Below are 20249 nucleotides of genomic sequence, written 5' to 3'. Positions count from 1 at the left end.
GACGGGACGCCCAGTATCGGTGGATCATCTGATCCCCTACGGAGAGGATGATCATATCACTTTGCTGTATAGTTATGGCTGGCAAACGCATGCCTGCATGTGAAGGGGACATGAACACACCTTGTTACGGTTATTTGCCCCCTCCCAACCACGCTACCGCCGTTCTTCGCCTTCGCAAATTCGTTTTCGCGGTGGTTAGCAACCATTCATACATGACACGTCACCCGAAGTTTGCTACTGGTTGATCACTTATTTCAGCCGTAGCACCTTCCAACAAATCAAAGAAAGCACGGATTAATAATGTATTCATCAACGAACTGTTATCGACTTCTTATTAGGACTTCGTCTACGATTAGGATTTCTCTTTCTACTTCTTTCTCCAAAATACCTGGATATAATCTATTTATCTGTTATCGCTCACAAAACATGGTCCGCCCTGCCCTGCCCTAGTTGAACTTGAACTTCAAATTCAATCTGATATCAAGATGCCTGGATCTCTCGCGTTTGTATCGACATTGCCGCTGGTGGCGACACATCGCCGATCCATCTCCTGTACATCCGGAACATGCGCGCCCTACGTGCGCCTATCGCCTCACGCCATTCAACGCCTCATTGTGCAGATAATTGAAGAGAATTCCGTACGAAATAGCCTAGGGTCGACAAAGGGGTTGCATTCATCGGTGCCAGCCGAACCTGCAGCAGCTAGCTAACGTCCATTTACATCCAGATTCGGTAAGCAGAAGGCAAGCATAGATTTGACATAGATACGAGAGCTGAGATCATAGACATAAATAGGAGTCAGAATCAAGATGCATCTTGTCCGCACTGGTCGATATCTAGACACTGTCATTGTGAGGTAGGGGAGCGGTAGGTTCAAAGAGTTGCTGTAAAGCCAGGAAATCTGCCTCTGTGAGATCGAGAGGCGGTAGGTCCGGGGGCACTATCCAGCTAGGGCCGTACAGTCCATCAAATAGACTGTTTTCGTCGACTTCGAAGGAAATGAAGGGTTGTTCGGAGAGCCGTTCTCCGCCTGGCATACCTAGGAATCCGGAGCTACTCATAGAATAGCTCATGGGCTCGTCTTCGTCCTCTGGAGGCGCGGGAGGTGCTGCCGAGGGCTGGTGGACTCCCACGGGGGCAGGGTACGGCCACTCGAACGTGACGAAAGATCCCTGGCCACTCGGAGTGGTCTCGACTGGGAATGAACTCATGGATGGCGATGTCTCAGGAGATAGCGTCTCTTTGATGGCAGTTGGGGATTCCTGGAACTTAGATGACGAGGGTGAGGTTTGTGTGGGAGTCCGGCGAGAGGAGCTCCGGCGTTGCTGTGGTGAGCCAGTAGACCTCGAGCGGGCAGACTTTGACTCCCGCCTAGCGCGCTTGGAAGGAGTACGGCGGGGCATAGTCGACCCGTTGCCCTCAGTGAATGAGGTGTTTACCGAGATATTGCGGCGCTGGAGGCGGGGTTCCAGCTGCTTCATCAGGAGGCTGCGAAGGATCTCCCCAATCTTGTTCGCGCATTCCCAAGATCGGCCACACTCCGAGAGGTATTGCATGCAGAGTTCAGCGTGATCCAGAGAGTGTTTCAGAGAGACGGGGGCGACTCTGACACCAGATGTTGCTTGCACAGCAGAGAGAAGGTATACCGTGCCTGCGGAGAAAATAACTTGGACAAGAGTGATGGGGGCATAACGGAGGCCGTAGAGTGACCTCCATGTACTCAGCAATTCCATGCTGTGTTCTGCAGCCCTGTTGCACAGCTTTTTGGGGATCAGCCAACGGTGATCTAAAGGCAGGGATGATGAGGGAAAGCACCTTGACATGGTCGATCTCTGCTTCCGAGCTATGGATAGGCCGTGGTCGACGGTAAAAGGGTCGGTGTAACAAGATGAATAGCCACCAGTGCGCAAGATGAAGCATGATCTTGTGAGGGGTGGCAGTTCCTCTATTTGACTGAGTGATATCAAGCTCCTGAGCCAGAGCATCCTTCCATGCGTTCAGCTTGACGCTGTGCAAGTTCGTCAGCACCAATTTGGCTAAGATAGTGATGTGTGTAAGGGCGCTTACTCGATCTCGCTGACCAGTTCATATCTGACGGTACGGTGCTTGCCAGTGTGACCTAGGGAGTTCCTGGAGAGGAAAGGGTCAGGACTATCAAACTGATATGATAAGCGCGGAACTACGAACACGACATCCATGATCGGGCGCGCTATCAGTAACAGTTCGCAAGACGCAGCAAACGTTTTTGATAGGTACCCAGCTTGTGGGGCGATGTTCGAAGGGGCGTGGTGCCATGGGAGCTCGTCCAAGTCGGTCTCAACGTAAGGGACTGGTATGTTTTCGCGGTTGGTGGGACAAGGGACGCAAAAATCGCGGCCAACGTAGAGCGACCAGCAAACATCCTAGGACTAGGTTCAGCTGTGTTTGGGAGGAAAGGCGACGGCTAAAATAATACCTGGCTGAATGTTGTCCAGTATCCCCAATTCCGGTCAAGCCTGTCGTCGCGGCTGATAATGCCTGCTTCGACCCAGGTTGAGCAGTCTACTCCCAAACCAACTACGCAAGCAAGTTAATGAACTATAAACTACAAACGACGACAAGAGCACGAGCGACTCACGAGCCTGGCTGATTCTGGCACTCATGCCTTCGACCTATCATGAGCACGAGTAACAGACAGGATCCAGTGGCTGCGCTCACCGAAATAGGTGTATCCTAGCGTCTGCTCGCCTTGAGCAGAGTGAAAGCTAGCGAGGATGGACAGCGCGTGAACGACACAGATGTTGGGCATTTGGCATTCCGCATCAATGTATGACTTTGCCTCGCTTGCGAAGTATCGACGAGCCTTCAGGTCCCTGACGCGGGGGTCATCAGAGAAGGCCGAGGCCAAAGCGATGAGGGCATTGTGGAGCATCGGTGAATAGTGCGAGGTCTTCGGTGGGGTTTGTGAGACTGGGACGCTGAGAGCACGCCACATATCCCTCAAGAAGAGGGCTGGTACGATGCGCAGACACCAGGAGGTGAAGAATTTGAAGAGGCAGTCGAGGATTCTGATGAGATAATTTTAATAAAGACCATGCGGAAGGTGATTGGAACACTTACCTATCGTGTTCCCGCCTGTCAAGCGGGACAGCGGTAGGTAGGTAACGAGACCAGTCGAAGTTCGGATTGTAATGGGACTGGTCGCCGCCCTCCACCATTAGGACATAGCACTGCTTGTGGTTTTCGATGATCTCTGGGAAACGAGACATCCTCTGAGGCGTCGAGTGACGGAATATGGACGTCGTGCCATGAAATAACAGATCACGATCCTCAAGCTGTATGTAACATTGAGGACCCTGACGGAAACGACATCCCGAAGTGGTTACTCACTACAAGATTGCTTGTGGGATACAACAGTTCGTTATCAGTATCAGATCCGGGTTCCGGGCTATCGCTGTCCAAGTCCAGATCCCCCGGCAGGTAGATATCAGGGCGCGCTTGGAGGATTGACTCGGAGGGTTCGACGTCATTTACACCGCGCTGCTCGCAACGGCAATTGTCCACCTTGGACTTGAGCTCACGGGCGTAGGTTTCAAGTGCTCTAATACGCTTTTTCAGCGATTCTACATATTGTATAGCACTGGGCTTTTTGGCACCCTCCGCTCCCCAAGAGCACTGTAACACGGGAACGGGAGTGAGTCATGGCGCGGGATGAAAACACTTGACCGACGTACATCATGTCCAGAAGATGAGCAGGAACCACAGGTAGGTCTTTCGCCGTTACATTTAATTTTCCTGGCGCAAAAGTTGGTATATGGCGACTTGACAAATGAATGAAGCCCCCATACCTGATGCGACAGAAGTTACAAGCGACAGGCGTGTAAGTTCCACGACCCCTGGCTGAACTACCCGCCGACCGAGCAGTGTCTGCTTTCATTTGCTCTGTGGCTGGTCTTGGTTTCAGCACAACGGCAATTTGTGAAGTGGGTCAAATAGCTGCAAGTCTGCCTTGCTAGGCCGTTTCTTCGGCTATATATACTCCCATGGAGGCGCCTATAGGGAGGAGATTGCTATAATAATATCACATATCACTGCCATGGACAATTAGGCGCGTGCCTCACACGCGTCGAGACAGGTACAACACATGGATCCCTTCGAGCTGAGTGATCTCAATTATGAAGATGGCATCTTCGGTAGCGTAGATCTCGGAGTCCTCTTTCCTAAGCAAGCACGCTGCACACAGCCCGACTGGAGAGTGGAAATTAAGGTCTATGTGCGCCAAAAAGTATGATAGCATGTATATGATTAGGTCTAGCCCAAAGAAACAGAACCCGGGGACATATCTCCCGGAGCTACAGGACCTTGAGCGGTTGTCAGCAATGCGGTCATCCGGGGGGGAGGGGGGGAACTCACCTTGGGTGCCAGACTAACTATTTTGCCCCATCCCTTCATCCTTAGGTCAGCATTGACCATCCCACCGATGCGTGTGCCCAACATTTCCCGTTTGTTGTTGAGGAGTACAGCCGCGTTGTCATCGAACCTGATGAGTCTCCCGTCCGGACGACGCACCGCTTTTCGTGTCCTAACGATGACAGCTCGCCGTACATCCCCTCTGCGAACTTTGACCGCAGTTACTGATGCCTGGGTCGCGGCATTTATGGGGCGAGCTCTTTTGACAACGCAAACAATTTCATCGCCCACGGTGCCCCAGCCGTTGTTGACTTTTCGCTTCAAAACGTTGACGCATTCAACAAGGAGGGCCCCCGAGTTGTCAATGCACTAGAAACTCCGTCAGTGTGTTGGTTCTCAACTACGACACGTAGAAACGCACGTTAAGAGTACTCTTGAGCCCAATCATGGTCGGAGGCGGTGGAAGGAGAGAAAGGTATGAGATTCACACGGTGGTTGGTGGAGCGTGACCAATTTCGGGTCAATGAAGCCTTACGACCGCCTCAATCTCCTTCCCCTTCCCCACCATCTCTCCCCACAACTAGGCCTGATTGCAGTTCACAATAGAGATCCCCAGCCATGCCTTTGTCTCGTCGAGGAAGTGGGAGCATCACCCTGGCATCTGGCCAGACACTCGCCATCCACACTAGGACTCACGATGAGGAAGATCTGCCTCATGCCACGAAGAAGTGCGCCGGTGGCCCGTAATTTGGCGATTTCTGAGCTAATATACTAGGTGAACCCACAGAACCATGGCCGATCATCTTAGAAAGTACGAAGCCCTGTGAGTGAACATGGATCGGTCGTCATCAGCCACCCCGAGACGGAACTTCGACAGTTTCACATTAACTCCCCAGCGAATGCGGATGATTGTTGAAGCGTTCAAGGAGGCCTTGGAACTTGGGCTGGAAAAGCCAAGCCAAGTTGTTGTGCGTATGTTTATTATTATCGTCCACGAGCAAGCGGGGACAACGGGAGCCCAACATGGACTCTCTTGTGCACTCTGTACCGTGGCCGAAGAAAGAATACATAATGTGATGTCGTTTGATTGGTCTAATGCTTAAATTATCCAGCCGATGATTCCGACGTTTGTATTCGGCTGGCCTACTGGTAAAGAGACTGGGGACTTCATCGCAGTCGACCTTGGTGTGCTGCCTTTTTGAGGGAACAATGAGCGCGGTGAATCTTACTCGATCGTACCTTAGGTGGAACAAATCTACGTGTTTGCCTAGTGACTCTTCAAGGAGATGGCAAATTCGAGATCACTCAATCCAAGTATCGTCTCACCGAAGAACAGAAACAAGACGATGGGCAAAAGCTCTTTGATTTCTGTGCCGAATGCCTCAGGACCTTCATCGATACTAACTCGAGCGAACCTGACGGCGTCCTCACACCTGGAGAAATCCTTCCGCTCGGTTTCACCGTAAGTGTCATCTAATCAAAGGGAAACAGTTGACTTAACCTATGGGATTCTCAGTTCTCGTATCCATGCACGTCAGTATCTTCTTTCATTCTAAACAAATCGATGCTAATACTGTGTGTGGCATAGTCAGGAGCGAATTGATCACGGCGTCCTTATACGCTGGACCAAGGGCTTTGGTTCGCCGAATACTGAAGGTAGAGACGTCGCAGCGATGTTCAACGAATCCATAGAGAAATATGTACAACATTCTCCCCCAATCCCAGAGATCAGACCGCTTACTCTTCGCATAGCAATTGCCAGTCAAGCTGACGGCCTTGATCAACGACACTACTGGTACCTTGATCGCCTCCCACTACGTCAATCCTCGCACGAAGATCGCCTGCATTTTCGGAACGGGGTGCAACGCCGCTTATATGGAGCACGTACGCGATAGCGACAAAATCAAGTCTATGGGAATTACTGATGATGTCGACATGGCGATCAACTGCGAATGGGTTAGTTGCAGAGGCGTTATCGTCGTTCCGAGTGTTGACATACTAGTAGGGTGCCTTCGACTCCTTCGTCCACGAACATTTGCCCAGGACAAAATATGATATCATTGTAGACGAATCCTCGAACAAGCCCGCGGAACAGAGTTTCGAGGTCAGACAGTGTGAGTTTTCCCGCTCATGTACACCAAATCTAATGGTTCTTGCCAGAAACTCATTTCTGGCCGTTACTTGGGCGAGATTCTGCGCCTGGTCATTTGTGAGCTCGTCGACGAGGGTGTTCTTTTCCTTGGCCAAAACACCTACAAGATTGAGAAGCCGTATGTGATTGATACTGCCTTCTTGTCCCTCATGGAAAGGTACCCGTAACAGCGCCTAGGGTCGGATATATTGATCTTAAATTCAACATTCTCAGCGATCCAACCGATGAACTTCTCATGATCATCGGTATATTCAATCACTTTTTCGCCCTCGAGACCACTTTGGCCGAGCGACAATTCTTTCGAGCCCTGGCGAAGTTGATTGGGCGCCGTGCCGCGCGCTTGAGTGCGTGTGGCATCGCCGCGATCGTCAGTAAGATGGGCTATCTTGATGAAGGTTGCTCTGTTGGCGCTGATGGGTCCCTGTACAATGTGAGTCATTCTAACAGCTGTTCACCATATTTCGCTGACAAAGAGTCAAGAAATACCCCGGATTCGCTGATCGCATCCATGAAGGTCTACAAGATATATTTGGGGAGAAGGGCCGGTACGTCTTTGCATATTGTGCGACTGCGGCTGCGATTGATTGAATACTATTCATCAGTAATATCGTTACCCATCACGCAGAAGATGGGAGTGGTGTCGGCAGTGCTATCATTGCGGGTGAGTTGTTACGCTTCCTCCCGTCGACCTCCTTTTTGCTTAATGACTCGGTCCAGCAATGACGAAGATCAGAAAAGAAGCCGGTCTGTATCCGAATGTTTAATAATGCTAGCTCAGAAGGAGAGGACATTTTGTGTACTTGCTGAATTGTGTACTATTAGTTTCGTGTGTCTTATAGAAGAGACCCGTTCTATGGATGGAATATCTGGGATTGTAGGTCCACCCGGCACGCTCGGGCAGGTACGGATCCCCTTGTCGCCATATTTACTCTGTTAACGATCTCACGTCCACATAGGTTTGTTCAGACGGTTGCCTATCTCCGCTTAGCTTGCCTTGAAGGCGATTAACTCCATCTCCCCCTCATTTCTGTACCATTGTTCGCCACCACCGGGCAGGTTCCCTAAATGCTGGACTTGGAAGAATGATGGGCATGCGGTGGCGTCCTAGTGCCGTTACATGCTTCCAACTCCTTGAATGTCGGGGCGGAGCGTTTCGGACCACCTCGTTGAATATTCGGCCAATTCCCCATGGTCACAGTCTTGTTCAATTTACGAGCTCATCCTGGATCGTTTCATCACTGTTCAGATTGATATTGGCAAGTGAGATGGCTATGCCTTCGGGAGCGCCGATGGGGTGGAAGCGACATTTACCTCCGAGGCAGATCCTCAGGCCACAAGCCTCTTTCCGCCCGCTAATTTCCTTGACAAATGCGGCAGGACGGCCATTCACACGACATACGTTCGACCGAGCCGTTCTGTTGGTATGCATAAGGTCATATATAACCTTGACGCAGTCGCAAGTGGCGCTGCTTTCGCCCATGTCCGTCGACCAGTCGTTCAAGCAGATTCATGAAATTAAGACTCTGCAATCGTTTCAACGTAAGTACCTCACATTTGAGCTGCGGCATCGAGGATGCTGATCCGTAGGCTATACAGTCGCAACCGCGATTGTCATAATATACGAACATAGTGCGTCCTCACTGTGGCCGATAGGGCGTGCCTTGACAGGAATAACTCACGCATATGGATAGTAATAACATTCGATCAAGAGGTATCATCATCGCTGCATATCTACTGTGAATGTTTGATAATGATATAGTGCGTCCTCACTGTGGCCGATAGGGCGTGCCTTGACAGGAATAACTCACGCATATGGATAGTAATAACATTCGATCAAGAGGTATCATCATCGCTGCATATCTACTGTGAATGTTTGATAATGATATACAACATAGTTCGAGCTTGTTTGGGTGACGTGCCGCCCTTGAGTGCCGCTTTTTGAAGACTGATAGTCAGCGAGTAGAAGAAGCGGTATTCGCACGTGAAGACATTGTATCTCCTGGTGAGTCTCCCATTTCTTGAGTATCCGCCTCTCCTAACTAGCGCAGAACAGATATGTCGGAGGCGCCGTCCCCCTGTATGTCTCTCCCTTTGTTATAACGCAACGCGTGCCACCTCATAGACCACGAAAATATAGAGGAAATGCACTAGGTACTTGCTACCAACCTATCTCACTGAAAGTCTATGCCAACCGTGCACAGTGTTTCTGTCTAATCCAAGATCGGCAAAGGTTCGAAGTCTACATCCTCGTCCACGCTTCTCCCTAATACTTCTGTCAGCTGTAAGTAAATTTCGCGAGCAATAACACAAATCTCAAGTGCATTCCTGTATTGCTTTGGTTCACCCAGGTGTACGTGCTGCTTTCCCTCGCGATAGCGTCTAATAAACACTTCATCATTTAGGTCGGTCTTGGGCGTGGTTCCAAGCTGTTGCTGGATTCGTTGCGCTTTGGGCAATGCAAGGTAACCTACGATTTGACCCCATCACTGGACTACATTGAGAGTTGGGGTCTTTAGGAATCATGCAGCTCCGCGTACTCGCAATGTGTAAACCCTATCCGTCACCGTTCAAAATACCAATACCATCCATATTGGGGGTGGCCTTCGTCATCCAGGCAATTTCCATGTCCGTAATTCTTGGATTTTCATACGCTCATTTATTATGCACGTACCTTGACGACGCTATGCTGAGCGTGGATTCAACGCTAATACTTATCATTCAGCCCTCCCAGTTGTTTTCCAAGCTCCAAACATGAGTATCTGCGCACCTTCCAATATCAACCTCCTCTGGGCCATCTGGGTCCCTTCCGCAGTGTTCGAATCGGTCCTCGCCGTGTTCGTACTCTGGGTAGCTGGGAAGCACATGAAGTTCACGAAGGGACTGTCCTCGAACCAGGACAAGGGCGGGACTGCGATCTGGACCGTCCTACTACGAGATAGTATACTATATCCATTAATGTGAGTCATTGTTAACGGATCGTCCTTCCGTATTCCGAATGATCTTGTGATCATAGAACGGTTTCCTTGTATGTCACGAACGCGGTCTTGTGGAGTACTTTGCCCGTAAGTGTATCTTATATGCACAATGTGGCGAGTACAACTTGACGGGTCCGTTTAGCCTGAGCTTGTACAGTTACCAGAGGCCGCCGTTTCTTGCGCCGCTTGCGTTCTCGGCTCGCGCCTGGTCCTAAACCTCCGGGAAACGTACTATACACCCTTCACCGACGAAGTTAATATTGCGACAGAGCATCAGTCAGATATTCAGCTAAATGACTTGCCTCCTCCAGAAGACGATCCGGAAATACCAGCACTAACACTTACCACCTCGGGCGATGTAGAGAATCAGCAATATCTCGCGGAGTTGTAAAAGCGGGAAGTAAATGGTTGTCTACGATTTATGCAGTGCGCTACTATATTGCCATCGGTACAATCCAAGATAATGCGTGATACATAGACTACAAGTACACATCCAGACGTATCTAGCCGGTTTTGTTCTTGCTTCTCTTGCCCACTTGTGCTTGGAAACCGCTCTTGATGGGGTTGACACTACGCCTACTGCCGCAAGATTCGCAGGACATGAAGAATATACGATTCTCCTTTGTAAGCAGCGTGTCCGGGGACTTGCATGTCTTGCACGTAACATATTCAACTTTTTTTTCGCAAGTGAGTATACATATCAATTAAAGAGACATCGATCGTACCAATATATCTTCGAAGGACGTTCTCCACTTGTTTTTGTTGGAATCGTCCTTTGATTACGAGGCGACCTGCACCATCAACACTACCCGTAGTACCCATTTCAGCGAACAGGAACTGAATGACATGCTCCGGCTAGAATAGATCATCTCAGAATTTGCGCCGTGCGACGACCAAGGCAACCTACTTGTCGATGCATCCGTTTGCAAATATCAGAAATATTAGCGAAGATGGATTTCTTGTTACCCTCACGATGGATTGACGGAGGCGCGATGGTATATCGTTTTTGTGATGACGCAGAGAGAAGCGAGGGATTGGCAGCATGCAGAGAGGCATAGAAACGGGTTAAGAGCTTTCTAGATGTTAGATCGGGGGTCATGGAGGATACAGACTGCTTGCCTCAGGATAAGTATAATCTCGGTCGCTCTTCAGCCATGCCTCGTTCCCAGCATCGACTCCCACCGGAGCGTCCGCCTGAGCGAAGGGGTTCTCCCCCAACTCGGCCTCGTCGACGTGATCGAGGTTAGGATTAGCAGCAGCATCTACATCCTCTTCCTCTTCTTCAGCTGTTTTGGCCTTCGAGTCATTCAGCTCCTTTTCGAAAGCCTCCAAGTCATATTTGGTCTTGGTGGATTTCTTCTTCTTCTTCTTGATATCAGAGAAGTCCAGATCTTCCGTTGCTGCTGCTGCCGGAGCAGGCGCGGGAGCGCTTGTACCAGAGTCAGTGCCCTAGACATCTCGTTCAGTGTCTACCTTAATAAACTATGAGCGCAAGAGCCTACAAGATCCAGATCCATTGGAATTTCCTTCTTCTTTTTCTTCTTCTTCAAGTCACCAAACATTGCCTTGAAGTCGTCGTCAACTGGTGGCTCCCCTCCTGCCACATCCTCTCCGTTGAGCTTCATCTGTTCATGGGCTGTCGTTGGTCCCAAATCAACGACATCGCCGTTCGTCGTGGTCGACTCAATTGTCTCAGGTGCAGGTGCAGTGGGATCGGCATCGGCGCCCAACGGATCCTCGGTAAAGGCTACGGCTTTCTTCTTGCGCTTCTTGAGCGACGGGTCAAATAGTGGTTCCTCCGATGCCATTTTGTGTGAGTGAGATGATTCAAGTTATTGATTATGACTCTAAAGCTGAAATGATCCTGTCAGTTAAAACTCCGTGTGATCGTGGGACTTTGTGACCTTTCGTAGCCCAATCGCCGTCAGCGCCCGACTGTTACCAAAGTTTCTCTTCCCAAACCTCCATGCTCCTCAGAAGCTCTCTCGCTCGCATTGCTGTCCAGCCGACGCTGGGCGCGGCCCCGGCTGGTGCGCGTAACATGGCCACCCTCCGTGAAATTGAGTTACGGCTCAAGTCCGTCAGAAACATCGAGAAAATCACCAAGGTCTGCTATGAATCTAATATTTAACGGAATATTGGCTCATGCCCGGAGTTATAGTCAATGAAAATGATTGCCTCGACGAAGCTTGCGAAGGCACAGAGGGCTATGCAGGCTGGCAAGGAGTATGGACTTGCTAATTCAGGTGAGTCTGAACTACCTCGCTCTATGTCCACGTTCTGAACCGTGCAACCAGAGGTTTTCAAGGTCGCGACCGACGACAAGTCTTCAGCACGAAGACTATTCATTGTTGTCTCCTCCGACAAGGGTCTCTGCGGTGGTATCCATTCTTCCGTCTCGAAAGCGACGCGCCGTGCTATCAGCAATGCCACCGACTCTCCTTTTGCTACTGCCGAAGGTTCCTCCGTTACCATTGAGGGTGACTCCCCGGTCATGGTTATTGGCGACAAGTCGAAGATGCAACTTATTCGTGCTCTGCCTCAGAACCTCGTCCTGACCTTCAACCAAATCGGTCGCGATATCCCCACCTTTGCCGATGCCGCGGGTGTTGCAGATCTCATAATCAAAAGTGGCGTGAAATACGACTCCGTCGTTCTTGTTTACAACAAATTCGTGTCTGCACTTTCGTACGAAGCCGCCATTATGGAAGTTAAGGGCGCCGAAGCCCTTAAAGAGAGTGGTAGGACATTTCATTAGATGGCTCTTTTGTATATTTATATCTTCTCCAGATGGATTCAAGGCTTACGAGATGGAAGACGACTTCACCGGTGACCTCGCTGAATTCTCATTAGCCAACGCCGTCTACGCCGCACTCACGGAAGGTCATGCCTGCGAACAAAGTGCTCGGTATGTTTAGCCCCAGTGTTTCATAGAATGATTTTTTCTTAACTCTCCGCAGTCGTAATGCCATGGACAGTGCCTCGAAGAACGCCTCAGATATGATCGGCAGTCTTCAAATGCAGTACAATCGGGGACGACAAGCTGCTATCACAAACGAACTTGTCGACATTATCACTGGTTTGTCATTTCGCGTTCTTACCCCTCACACATTCTTACGTGGCTTCTCAGGTGCGAGTGCTCTTTGAGATATCTTTCCATACTCTCGTCGCTAGGTGGCATACTTCGATGGAATGTAGATCATTTTATGGCTATCCAGCATTTGCTATATAAATGGTGGGAACAAGTTAATGTATCTGCGCCATTACTGCAAGGCAAAGCAACAGCCAGTATAATGATACTTCGAAACAAGACAACGGAAAAGAACCGTAAGTATATATAAACAGTGTAATATAGTACTTGATCGAAGACGAGAGAAGACATTTCAAGGATTAAGGCATTGATAATTGTACAAAAGAGAGATGCATAACATAGAATGGTTACGAAAGTCAGTCGAGATCGCCCACCCTCGTGAGGGCAACTCTGCGTTTCTTCTTTGGAGGGCCTTGAACTTTGTCCTGCTCTTCGTCTCGCTTCTCGGTTACGCCTTCGGGTTCACTTGTTTTACTCGAAGAAGCAAGTTGGAATAGCGCTGAAGAGGTTGGAAGATCTCCGTCGATGCTGGCAGGTGTCAATGGGGGCTCATTCCTCTTAGCAGGTATTGTAGGAGTAACAACGTGAGGGAGACTCGTATGTGTTGATGACGGCGTAGCTATCGGTGTGCTAGCGACGGAATGGGTTGTGTGCGAAGAGTTGCTAGACGTTATAAGGGGGACGGCATTGTGATGCGCAATAGATTGGACTTGAAGGGTTGCTTGCTGCGTATGATGCGCTTGGAGGATCTCGTCGAAAATGACCAGTGTACAATAGCCATCGCGGGAAGAAAGAATGAGGCATTGCCCATCAGGTGACCTAGTGGAACGCGGTCAGTGAATCGCCGTGGGGATGAAGGGGAAACTTCTAAACATACCAGGATAAGTCCGTGAATTCATCATAATGCAGCTTCGTCAATAAACATATCGGCCCGGCTTGCTGGGTATCATAGATAGCTACGGAATCCATGGTGGCGACAGCAAAGAGCATTCGATAGGGCAGAGCGAACACGGAACTAGTGGCAACATTGGAAGGGGTATGGGATGGGGTCTGAGCACGAATTGGTGTAGAAGGTTTTGATGCGGCGGGCGTCGGTGGTCGCAGATCAACGGGCGAGATTGCAGGCGAAGCAAGAAGGAAATTCGAGCCAGCTCCTGCAAGCAATGGTGCGGGTGCTACTATGGATGGATGCAACTGAGTGTGTGGAGGCGCTGAAGGCGTCCTTTGAGGTGTTAAGCTTGGAGTCATCATAGTTTGTTGTTGTTGTTGCTGCTGTTGAACTGACTCCGTGGACATGGCCCCGATGTCGATATCCAGGACGCCATCTTGGCCTTTCTCCAATACGCCAGATTTTACCTCCGCGGCGGGCTCACCAGCAACCCCTTGGCGAAGATCGAAAAGTATGGGATTGAATTTGACTGCGACGCTAGCCTTTTTATGGCCAGGAAGTTGAGCAATTGGCGGGCGAGCAAAATTGGCGCGGTTGTAGATGTAGACAGAGGACGAGGATGAGCCGGCAGGCGGTAGGTCGGCGGTGCTCGCGGATTGTCGACTTCTACGACCTCTTGAAGGAGTGCCGTGTTCGTCACCATTAGCCCCCTTCGAAGATCCTGGTGTGACAGAGGGGTCTTCAAACTGGCCTGCCGGTGTTAGAAGCAGACCACCGTCCGGGCTGAACGTGAGACGACGGAAGAAATTCGTGAAGCTTTCGTCGCCGTATAGTTTCACTTGTGACCATGCTGCTGCTGAGGGCAAAGTGCGAATGGCAGGAAGAGCCGGCATCGGCGATGGGGAACGCCCATATCTACTGAATGTCGATGGGGAGCCAGGAGCATTCGTGCTACTAAATGACGATCTTCGAGAAGATGGTTTATCGATAGGGGGAGGTGGAAACATGGAAGTAGACGGCATGCTCGCAACGGACGTCGCTGGAGTCAACGGGGTTGCATCTTTAGAATATTGGCTCGAGCTAGAAGCCATTGGGACATCATCCTTCAGATATTCGCTGGCAACCGATTCGGCGTCACTGGCGGTAGACTCCCGACGGAACATACGAGGTCTGCTGCTACTATGACCATGGGAACTTGGAGTTCTGCTGTGGCGTTGGTGCGGTAGTCGTGTATTGCGACCGACGGCATGGGCCTCGAAAGTTCCCTGTTTCGTGGAGATCCGATATATATGCATTGAGCGGTCACTGCTCTGAGTAGCTATATACTCGTTGAGAGGATCCCAAGCGACGCCTTGCACATAGTGACTATGTTCAGCAATTTCGTGCACACATTTGCCTAATTTCGTGTTAATAACCTCGCATGAATGGAGGTTGGTCATATTCACCATCAGCAGCCGCAAAAACGCGAGCGGCGTTGTCAGTGCTCCCTGCTAGTATATATTCGCCTGAAGGACTCCAAGCGAGATCGTAGACTTGCATGGTAGTACACCTTTCGTAACACTGTGAGCAAGACGCCGGTTACTAGGTAGAGTTAATTTCCAACCTGAACGTAATACGTGGTTTCCAATGCTCTTTCTCAAGTTGAAGCTCTTCAGGGCTGAGATCGCTCCCGTAGGTGCTCGCTGCTGGGTGCGCTGAAGGCGCCCAAATTATGATCATACCGTCTGCACGAAGAATGAGCCAAATTCTTCATAAAGCACACAGGTATCACACACCATCGCCAGCAGAAGCAATTAGTTCTCCTGTCCGTGTTTGAAGCGAGGTTAGTCACCAGTTGGCCTGCACTCGTACGTAGAGTCCACGCACCATTCGGCGAGAACCGCACAACATTCACAGCAGCTGAATGTCTGCTCAAAGTCGATAGGTATTCAATACGCGGCGGTCTTGGAACAATTTCGCTATCGGGTATGCAAGTTGGCCTTATATTTGGATGTACCATCCAAACCTGAATGTTTGCAATGGTAAGCGAAGGTCGCGTCTGGTAGTAACTTCCGTACCATAACGTGGTTATCTTCACCACCAGTAACAAGACGATATGACTGTCCCGCATAATTGCGCTCTTGTTTCGGTCCTGGACGCGCTTTTTTGTAGGAAACAGGTTGAAAGTCACAAGTTGAAATGGGTTTGCTATCGTGCCAACGAATTTCGAGAGTGCGAAAGCGCATTTTTACGCGATCTTGGATAGTTCTTGCGCGACTTTAATGGTTAATGTGTCAAATAGGCCAGAATGGCGGGAATGGCGGGATGCAAGAGAGTCGTAGGCTTGGTTTCACTGGCACAGAGCAATATGAAAGGGGGGGCGCGCGTGGCAATATCGAGCCTATTACGTACAGCCTATCACGAAAGGGAGCACTGCAGTCACTTGACAATTGTGAAAATTAAGAATACTAGTGCAGAGTACACAAGGTTAAGAATAACGGTGCTTCGGGAAGGATTTGAATATATACACTCGGTTCTAAGCGAAGCAAAGCAATAGTAGTAGGCGTGTCTGGCCGGAAGTGAAGATAATCGCGACTGATTGTCCTGATTTGACAAACTGCCTCGGGTGTCCGCAAAGCATACCGGCTCACGGGCAAGGGCTCATTGATTCTGGAGGAAGGAAAAAAATGTCTTGGTAGGGAGTCCACCGCATCGCACCTCAATCGTATAGCCTGACAGTTGGTCCTTATTTGAGCTGCGTCAAATGACACGGTCAGAAGGTGATGAGTGTTATATACTCACGGTACGACACAATTACAGTGAATGGAGATCGTTCGGGACGTCCGGGATTCGTCTACTTTCCCAAGCTTGTGTGTGTTCCGTGCCAAAGGGAAGAAGGTGCCCAATTGTAACTTCCTTCATCCCGCGAGAATTGTTATCCGGGTTGAGCGAATGGTTTGCGAGAAGGGGGACTGGCATCCCGGGGTCACAAAACTCGGCAAGCACTTGGCGGCACACTCCACAGGGTGTGATTGGAACAGAGAGGTCGCTTGGATCTACACGTCAGACAAAAATGCAGGCATCAGCGACGCAATGAGTGCAACGTACGAGACGATTGCAAGACCAACGAATGATCTTCTCCCTTCGCTCTGAACGAGATCAGTTTGATGGCAAGTCGGCATATACATGTGCTTACCACTGCTTTGACGATGGCGACTTGCTCAGCACAAGTGGATACACCTACGCAGTGGGTAAATCTTTAGAGACTAAGGGCTCGCTTTGGCTAACCGTAAGCCGCGTTGTCGACACTGCAGCCAGTGATGACTTGGCCATCAGTACATAGCAAAGCCGCGCCCACAGAGAAATTAGAGTGGGGATGGTACGCCTTTTCTTTAGCTAGATGTGAACAGCACTGAGCGATATCCTTATCTCTGATGGTGGAGCTATCTACCTTTGAAAGCATGCATGGACAGCCGATGTTTGTCAAATTCGCTGAGACCACTATCAGATGGAGGCATGAGAAGACTGATACGCAATTCCATGAATAGGTTCCACAGCATCCGCAACGGCACGAACATCGGCGACACGAGGCTGGTATATTTAGTCGGGACAGTCCTGATATCACTGTAGTCTACATATCTAACGGGGCAGTATGAGGTCGTTTCTGGTGGATCAAAAGTGACACGGGTACTTACTGGGGAAGTTATCGTAATGCACTCGCTCGTAGTGTACTCGTCGAGCTCCATAGCTCGTCCCTATCTACTTCATAAACTTCATCGGCCGCGCTACTCCCTCGCCCCATGATTACGTTCAGATCCTTGATCGCCTTTTGTAATATTTTCGTCAGATGTATCAAACCCGCCTGTTGCTCCGACAACACCTGGGGAAACCGAGCGTTAGAATCTTCACGAACCATGCTGCCCTCATGCACGAAAAGAAACAGAACGTACGCCGGCGATTTGGGATAGCCCCTCTTCATCCACAACCACCCATTCTCCCGAACTATTGGAACCGCCACCGGTTGCCCGTTCTTTTGCGGCGTTGATCGCTCCGACTAAGGCCCAAAGTTCATTGATTTTCCCTTTACCCCTACCTCGTTTCAGTTCCTCTTCGATTTCTTCTAGCTTACCCCTCAGCTCTTCCTCCTCAGGCCGTATAGCTGACGAACGTAGGCTTGGAATTAATAAGTGAAGATGTTGTATAAGTGTAAGAAGTCGATGCATTATTTGTGTTTGAGAGGACGCCGCGCGTAACAGGCGGGAAGAATTTGACAGCGAATGACGTTGCGTTAAGTTGCTAAGACCAGTTTTGAGTTTCTGTGCCAGAAGTTAGCTAAAGCTAAGGTAACGTCGCTCAAAATTCACCTTCAGCTGCTCCTGTTGCTCAGAAGCTTTCTGAGCCTGAGCTTCAACACGTTGGCGCAAGTCATCGAAACCAACGGCGAGGACGGGTACATGACTAAGTCCATGTGAACAAAAAAAGAATAGCAGATCGTGGAACTTCGTTACCAGGAGGGGTCTGGATTTTCGCGGACTGCTTGCTGCCAAAGGGCTTCGTTTGCTGTGTTCGGCGGCCTACCATACAGGCTGACCTGGTTTGGATCCACGAAATTGTAGAAGTAGTGCTAATAATTACAGCATAAGGGTTGATCGAAATCATAGAAGATATGCTGCCACTCACTTGGAATCGGCACTCCGGCGAAGAAGAGTTCCACGCATTCGCAATGGCCTCGATTTGCGCAGTTAGTTTCGCAAATTGGGCCTGAGCTGAATCGGGTTGGTTTTGCTGTGTAGATGACGGTGCTCGGGACAGGAGGCTGCTTGCACCAAGGTTTGACTGTCCTAGGTTCCCGAGAGTGCTGGAACCTAAGTTGCTACCCCCGAAGAGCGAATTCGTTGGGTTGCCAATAGTAGATTGACCAAGGTTCGACCCGAATGACGTTTGTCCCCCTTGTTGTTGTGGCTGGCCGAAGATATTGTTAGCAGCGGGTTGTTGTTGTTGCTGTTGCTGTTGCTGCTGTGTTGACTGTCCGACGGAGCCAAATAATGAGTTGCTGTTCGTATTATTACCTTGGCTCGTATTCGTATTGATGCTGAGGCCTCCTTGGCCGAAGAGGGATCCGGCAGGCTTGCTCCCGAACAATCCGCCAGGGGCCGCTGGTTGAGTCTGTTGAGCTGGGGCACCGTAAAGATTTGTCCCCTGCTGTTGTTGAGGCTGGTTTGTGTTGGTACTACCAAACAAACTCGTCCCGGGTTGCTGCTGCTGCTGCTGAGCCTGCTGGCCCCCAAACAAGCTGCCTCCGCCCGACCCTTGATTCTGTGTCTGCGCGTTGTTCTGACCGAAGAGTCCGCCACCTGGCTGCGCTTGAGTGTTCACAAACAGATTGGGAGCATTTCCCGTATTGGTGGCCCCGAATAGCGACGGCTGTTGCTGATTCTGAGTATTCCCAAACAGCGAGCCTGTTTGCTGCTGGGGCTGCTGAGGCTGAGCATTGGATGTAGCACCGAAGAGTGAGGTTCCCGCCGCAGGTGTTGCATTGTTCGCTGTGTTCCCAAATGCTCCAAACATGGTGTCAGGCTGGCGTGTCGATTCAGTGGATAAGGGGAAGGCAGGCGACTGAGCGTAGATTCGAAGATCACAAGTCTCGTTACTCACAAGTCTTCGATATTCAATCCTCCACGTTCAAAACAGATTCAGAATCAGAAACCAGAACGCGAGACGGACGCGACGCTGAGCGCGTGTGTCGATCACTCTTATTTGCATCGAGGGCAGCTACCAAACAATGCTAAAAGACGGCGCACGCGCATCGATTATGCCACTCCGAGACTATTACATTTCAAGCATGTTGAAACAATCGCGTTCGACCGCTCAATAAGACAAGACAAGCGGCACTAGGACGATGTGTGGATGAAGCCATTTGGCTGTGCTATCGTCACTAAATCTTTGCCACAGACATCCGATGTACGTAGTATGAATGGATGGATCACTGCATATCATGGCCATGTGTGTCATACAATATTTTGTGCAATAATGAGAGATGAAGGACATGAATACTCAGAACTACAGGTAGACCATTAGTTGCGCCCGATGGAAAATCATTTAGATTACTTACTCTGAGTGGTTGGAAGAACCACTTGTTCTTGCCACTAACATACCGGTCCTCCAGGAGCTTCTTGACGGTCTTCTTCGCCTCCTCTCGTTGTGTTGGCTCCTTGAAAGTCTCCGATGAAACTACACCCTTCAATCCCTCGAGTTCCAAAGCGTATCGCGTGGGGAACAAATGCGAGTAGTTGACGACCTATAGAGGCACGTCAGTTTAATTGCGCCGTTCAGTGGGACACAACACGCACCTTCACGAATGGCTTGACCTTGCTGCGGCGCGCAACCTTTTTCTGGCCCATACGTCTTGTTACTTTTCGTGGGTAGCGTTCTACACCGGCGACGATGGCGTGGGGGTATGGTCGCTCCTTAGTTCCCTCATCTAGCTGTTTAATGACGACGACCTTCTTTCCGGCCTGGCGCCCTTGGAGAACGATTGCAACCTAATCACCAGAACACCTTTCAACACACGACCAACATTAACCCAGCTGTTGAATTCACCTTTCCTGGCTTGTAGACTAGCAGCCGTTCAGCAGGACGTCGTGAACTCAAGCAGCACCGAGCTCACCTCTGACCATCTTGAGGACGTACCGAAATTCTTGACCTTTACTAGCCTTCGGGAATAGGACCCAGACAATGCTCGGAGATCGCCGTGGTGGCTTGCTAGTTGCTGCA

General features: G+C 50.2%; 9 protein-coding genes across 9 annotated transcripts; 3 read left to right on the top strand and 6 right to left on the bottom strand.

Moving 5' to 3' along the window:
• Positions 1-836: 836 nt before the first annotated feature.
• Positions 837-3718, bottom strand: PC9H_000474 (uncharacterized protein; the record flags this gene model as incomplete). The annotated part of the gene is made up of 9 exons (XM_036770129.1): positions 837-1760; positions 1816-2008; positions 2068-2130; positions 2188-2402; positions 2456-2556; positions 2665-3047; positions 3100-3314; positions 3370-3654; positions 3701-3718. The coding sequence occupies 9 exons, from the start codon at positions 3716-3718 to the stop codon at positions 837-839; spliced, it is 2397 nt and encodes a 798-aa protein (XP_036635974.1).
• A 221-nt stretch (positions 3719-3939) lies between these two features.
• Positions 3940-4837, bottom strand: PC9H_000473 (uncharacterized protein; the record flags this gene model as incomplete). Its single annotated transcript, XM_036770128.1, has 3 exons — positions 3940-4008; positions 4393-4758; positions 4811-4837. 3 exons carry the CDS (start codon positions 4835-4837, stop codon positions 3940-3942), a joined length of 462 nt encoding a protein of 153 aa, XP_036635973.1.
• A 170-nt stretch (positions 4838-5007) lies between these two features.
• Positions 5008-7305, top strand: HXK1 (hexokinase A; the record flags this gene model as incomplete). Its single annotated transcript, XM_036770127.1, has 14 exons — positions 5008-5117; positions 5177-5212; positions 5267-5357; positions 5502-5574; positions 5634-5851; positions 5906-5922; positions 5978-6089; positions 6142-6345; positions 6395-6493; positions 6550-6698; positions 6755-6971; positions 7022-7086; positions 7144-7202; positions 7259-7305. 14 exons carry the CDS (start codon positions 5008-5010, stop codon positions 7303-7305), a joined length of 1497 nt encoding a protein of 498 aa, XP_036635972.1.
• A 1987-nt stretch (positions 7306-9292) lies between these two features.
• On the top strand, positions 9293-9907 carry PC9H_000471 (uncharacterized protein; the record flags this gene model as incomplete). Its single annotated transcript, XM_036770126.1, has 3 exons — positions 9293-9498; positions 9555-9603; positions 9659-9907. The coding sequence occupies 3 exons, from the start codon at positions 9293-9295 to the stop codon at positions 9905-9907; spliced, it is 504 nt and encodes a 167-aa protein (XP_036635971.1).
• A 112-nt stretch (positions 9908-10019) lies between these two features.
• On the bottom strand, positions 10020-11324 carry PC9H_000470 (uncharacterized protein; the record flags this gene model as incomplete). Its single annotated transcript, XM_036770125.1, has 5 exons — positions 10020-10189; positions 10242-10371; positions 10424-10592; positions 10625-10965; positions 11019-11324. The coding sequence occupies 5 exons, from the start codon at positions 11322-11324 to the stop codon at positions 10020-10022; spliced, it is 1116 nt and encodes a 371-aa protein (XP_036635970.1).
• Positions 11325-11482: 158 nt separating this feature from the next.
• ATP3 (atp3 gamma subunit of the F1 sector of mitochondrial F1F0 ATP synthase) lies at positions 11483-12663 on the top strand (the record flags this gene model as incomplete). The annotated part of the gene is made up of 6 exons (XM_036770124.1): positions 11483-11623; positions 11678-11762; positions 11814-12257; positions 12307-12424; positions 12477-12595; positions 12647-12663. 6 exons carry the CDS (start codon positions 11483-11485, stop codon positions 12661-12663), a joined length of 924 nt encoding a protein of 307 aa, XP_036635969.1.
• A 300-nt stretch (positions 12664-12963) lies between these two features.
• Positions 12964-15721, bottom strand: PC9H_000468 (uncharacterized protein; the record flags this gene model as incomplete). The annotated part of the gene is made up of 7 exons (XM_036770123.1): positions 12964-13426; positions 13485-14892; positions 14942-15045; positions 15100-15220; positions 15272-15298; positions 15363-15501; positions 15554-15721. 7 exons carry the CDS (start codon positions 15719-15721, stop codon positions 12964-12966), a joined length of 2430 nt encoding a protein of 809 aa, XP_036635968.1.
• Positions 15722-16289: 568 nt separating this feature from the next.
• On the bottom strand, positions 16290-17053 carry PC9H_000467 (uncharacterized protein; the record flags this gene model as incomplete). Its single annotated transcript, XM_036770122.1, has 5 exons — positions 16290-16524; positions 16584-16624; positions 16672-16715; positions 16764-16871; positions 16927-17053. The coding sequence occupies 5 exons, from the start codon at positions 17051-17053 to the stop codon at positions 16290-16292; spliced, it is 555 nt and encodes a 184-aa protein (XP_036635967.1).
• A 125-nt stretch (positions 17054-17178) lies between these two features.
• PC9H_000466 (uncharacterized protein) lies at positions 17179-20152 on the bottom strand (the record flags this gene model as incomplete). Its single annotated transcript, XM_036770121.1, has 9 exons — positions 17179-17355; positions 17426-17791; positions 17840-17933; positions 17984-18099; positions 18156-19091; positions 19588-19773; positions 19826-20017; positions 20076-20092; positions 20143-20152. The coding sequence occupies 9 exons, from the start codon at positions 20150-20152 to the stop codon at positions 17179-17181; spliced, it is 2094 nt and encodes a 697-aa protein (XP_036635966.1).
• Between the last annotated feature and the right edge of the window lie 97 nt (positions 20153-20249).

Source organism: Pleurotus ostreatus (assembly GCF_014466165.1).
Source record: "Pleurotus ostreatus strain PC9 chromosome Unknown scaffold_1, whole genome shotgun sequence".
Lineage (NCBI taxonomy): Eukaryota > Fungi > Basidiomycota > Agaricomycetes > Agaricales > Pleurotaceae > Pleurotus > Pleurotus ostreatus.
This window is presented reverse-complemented; position numbering and strand designations above follow the sequence as displayed.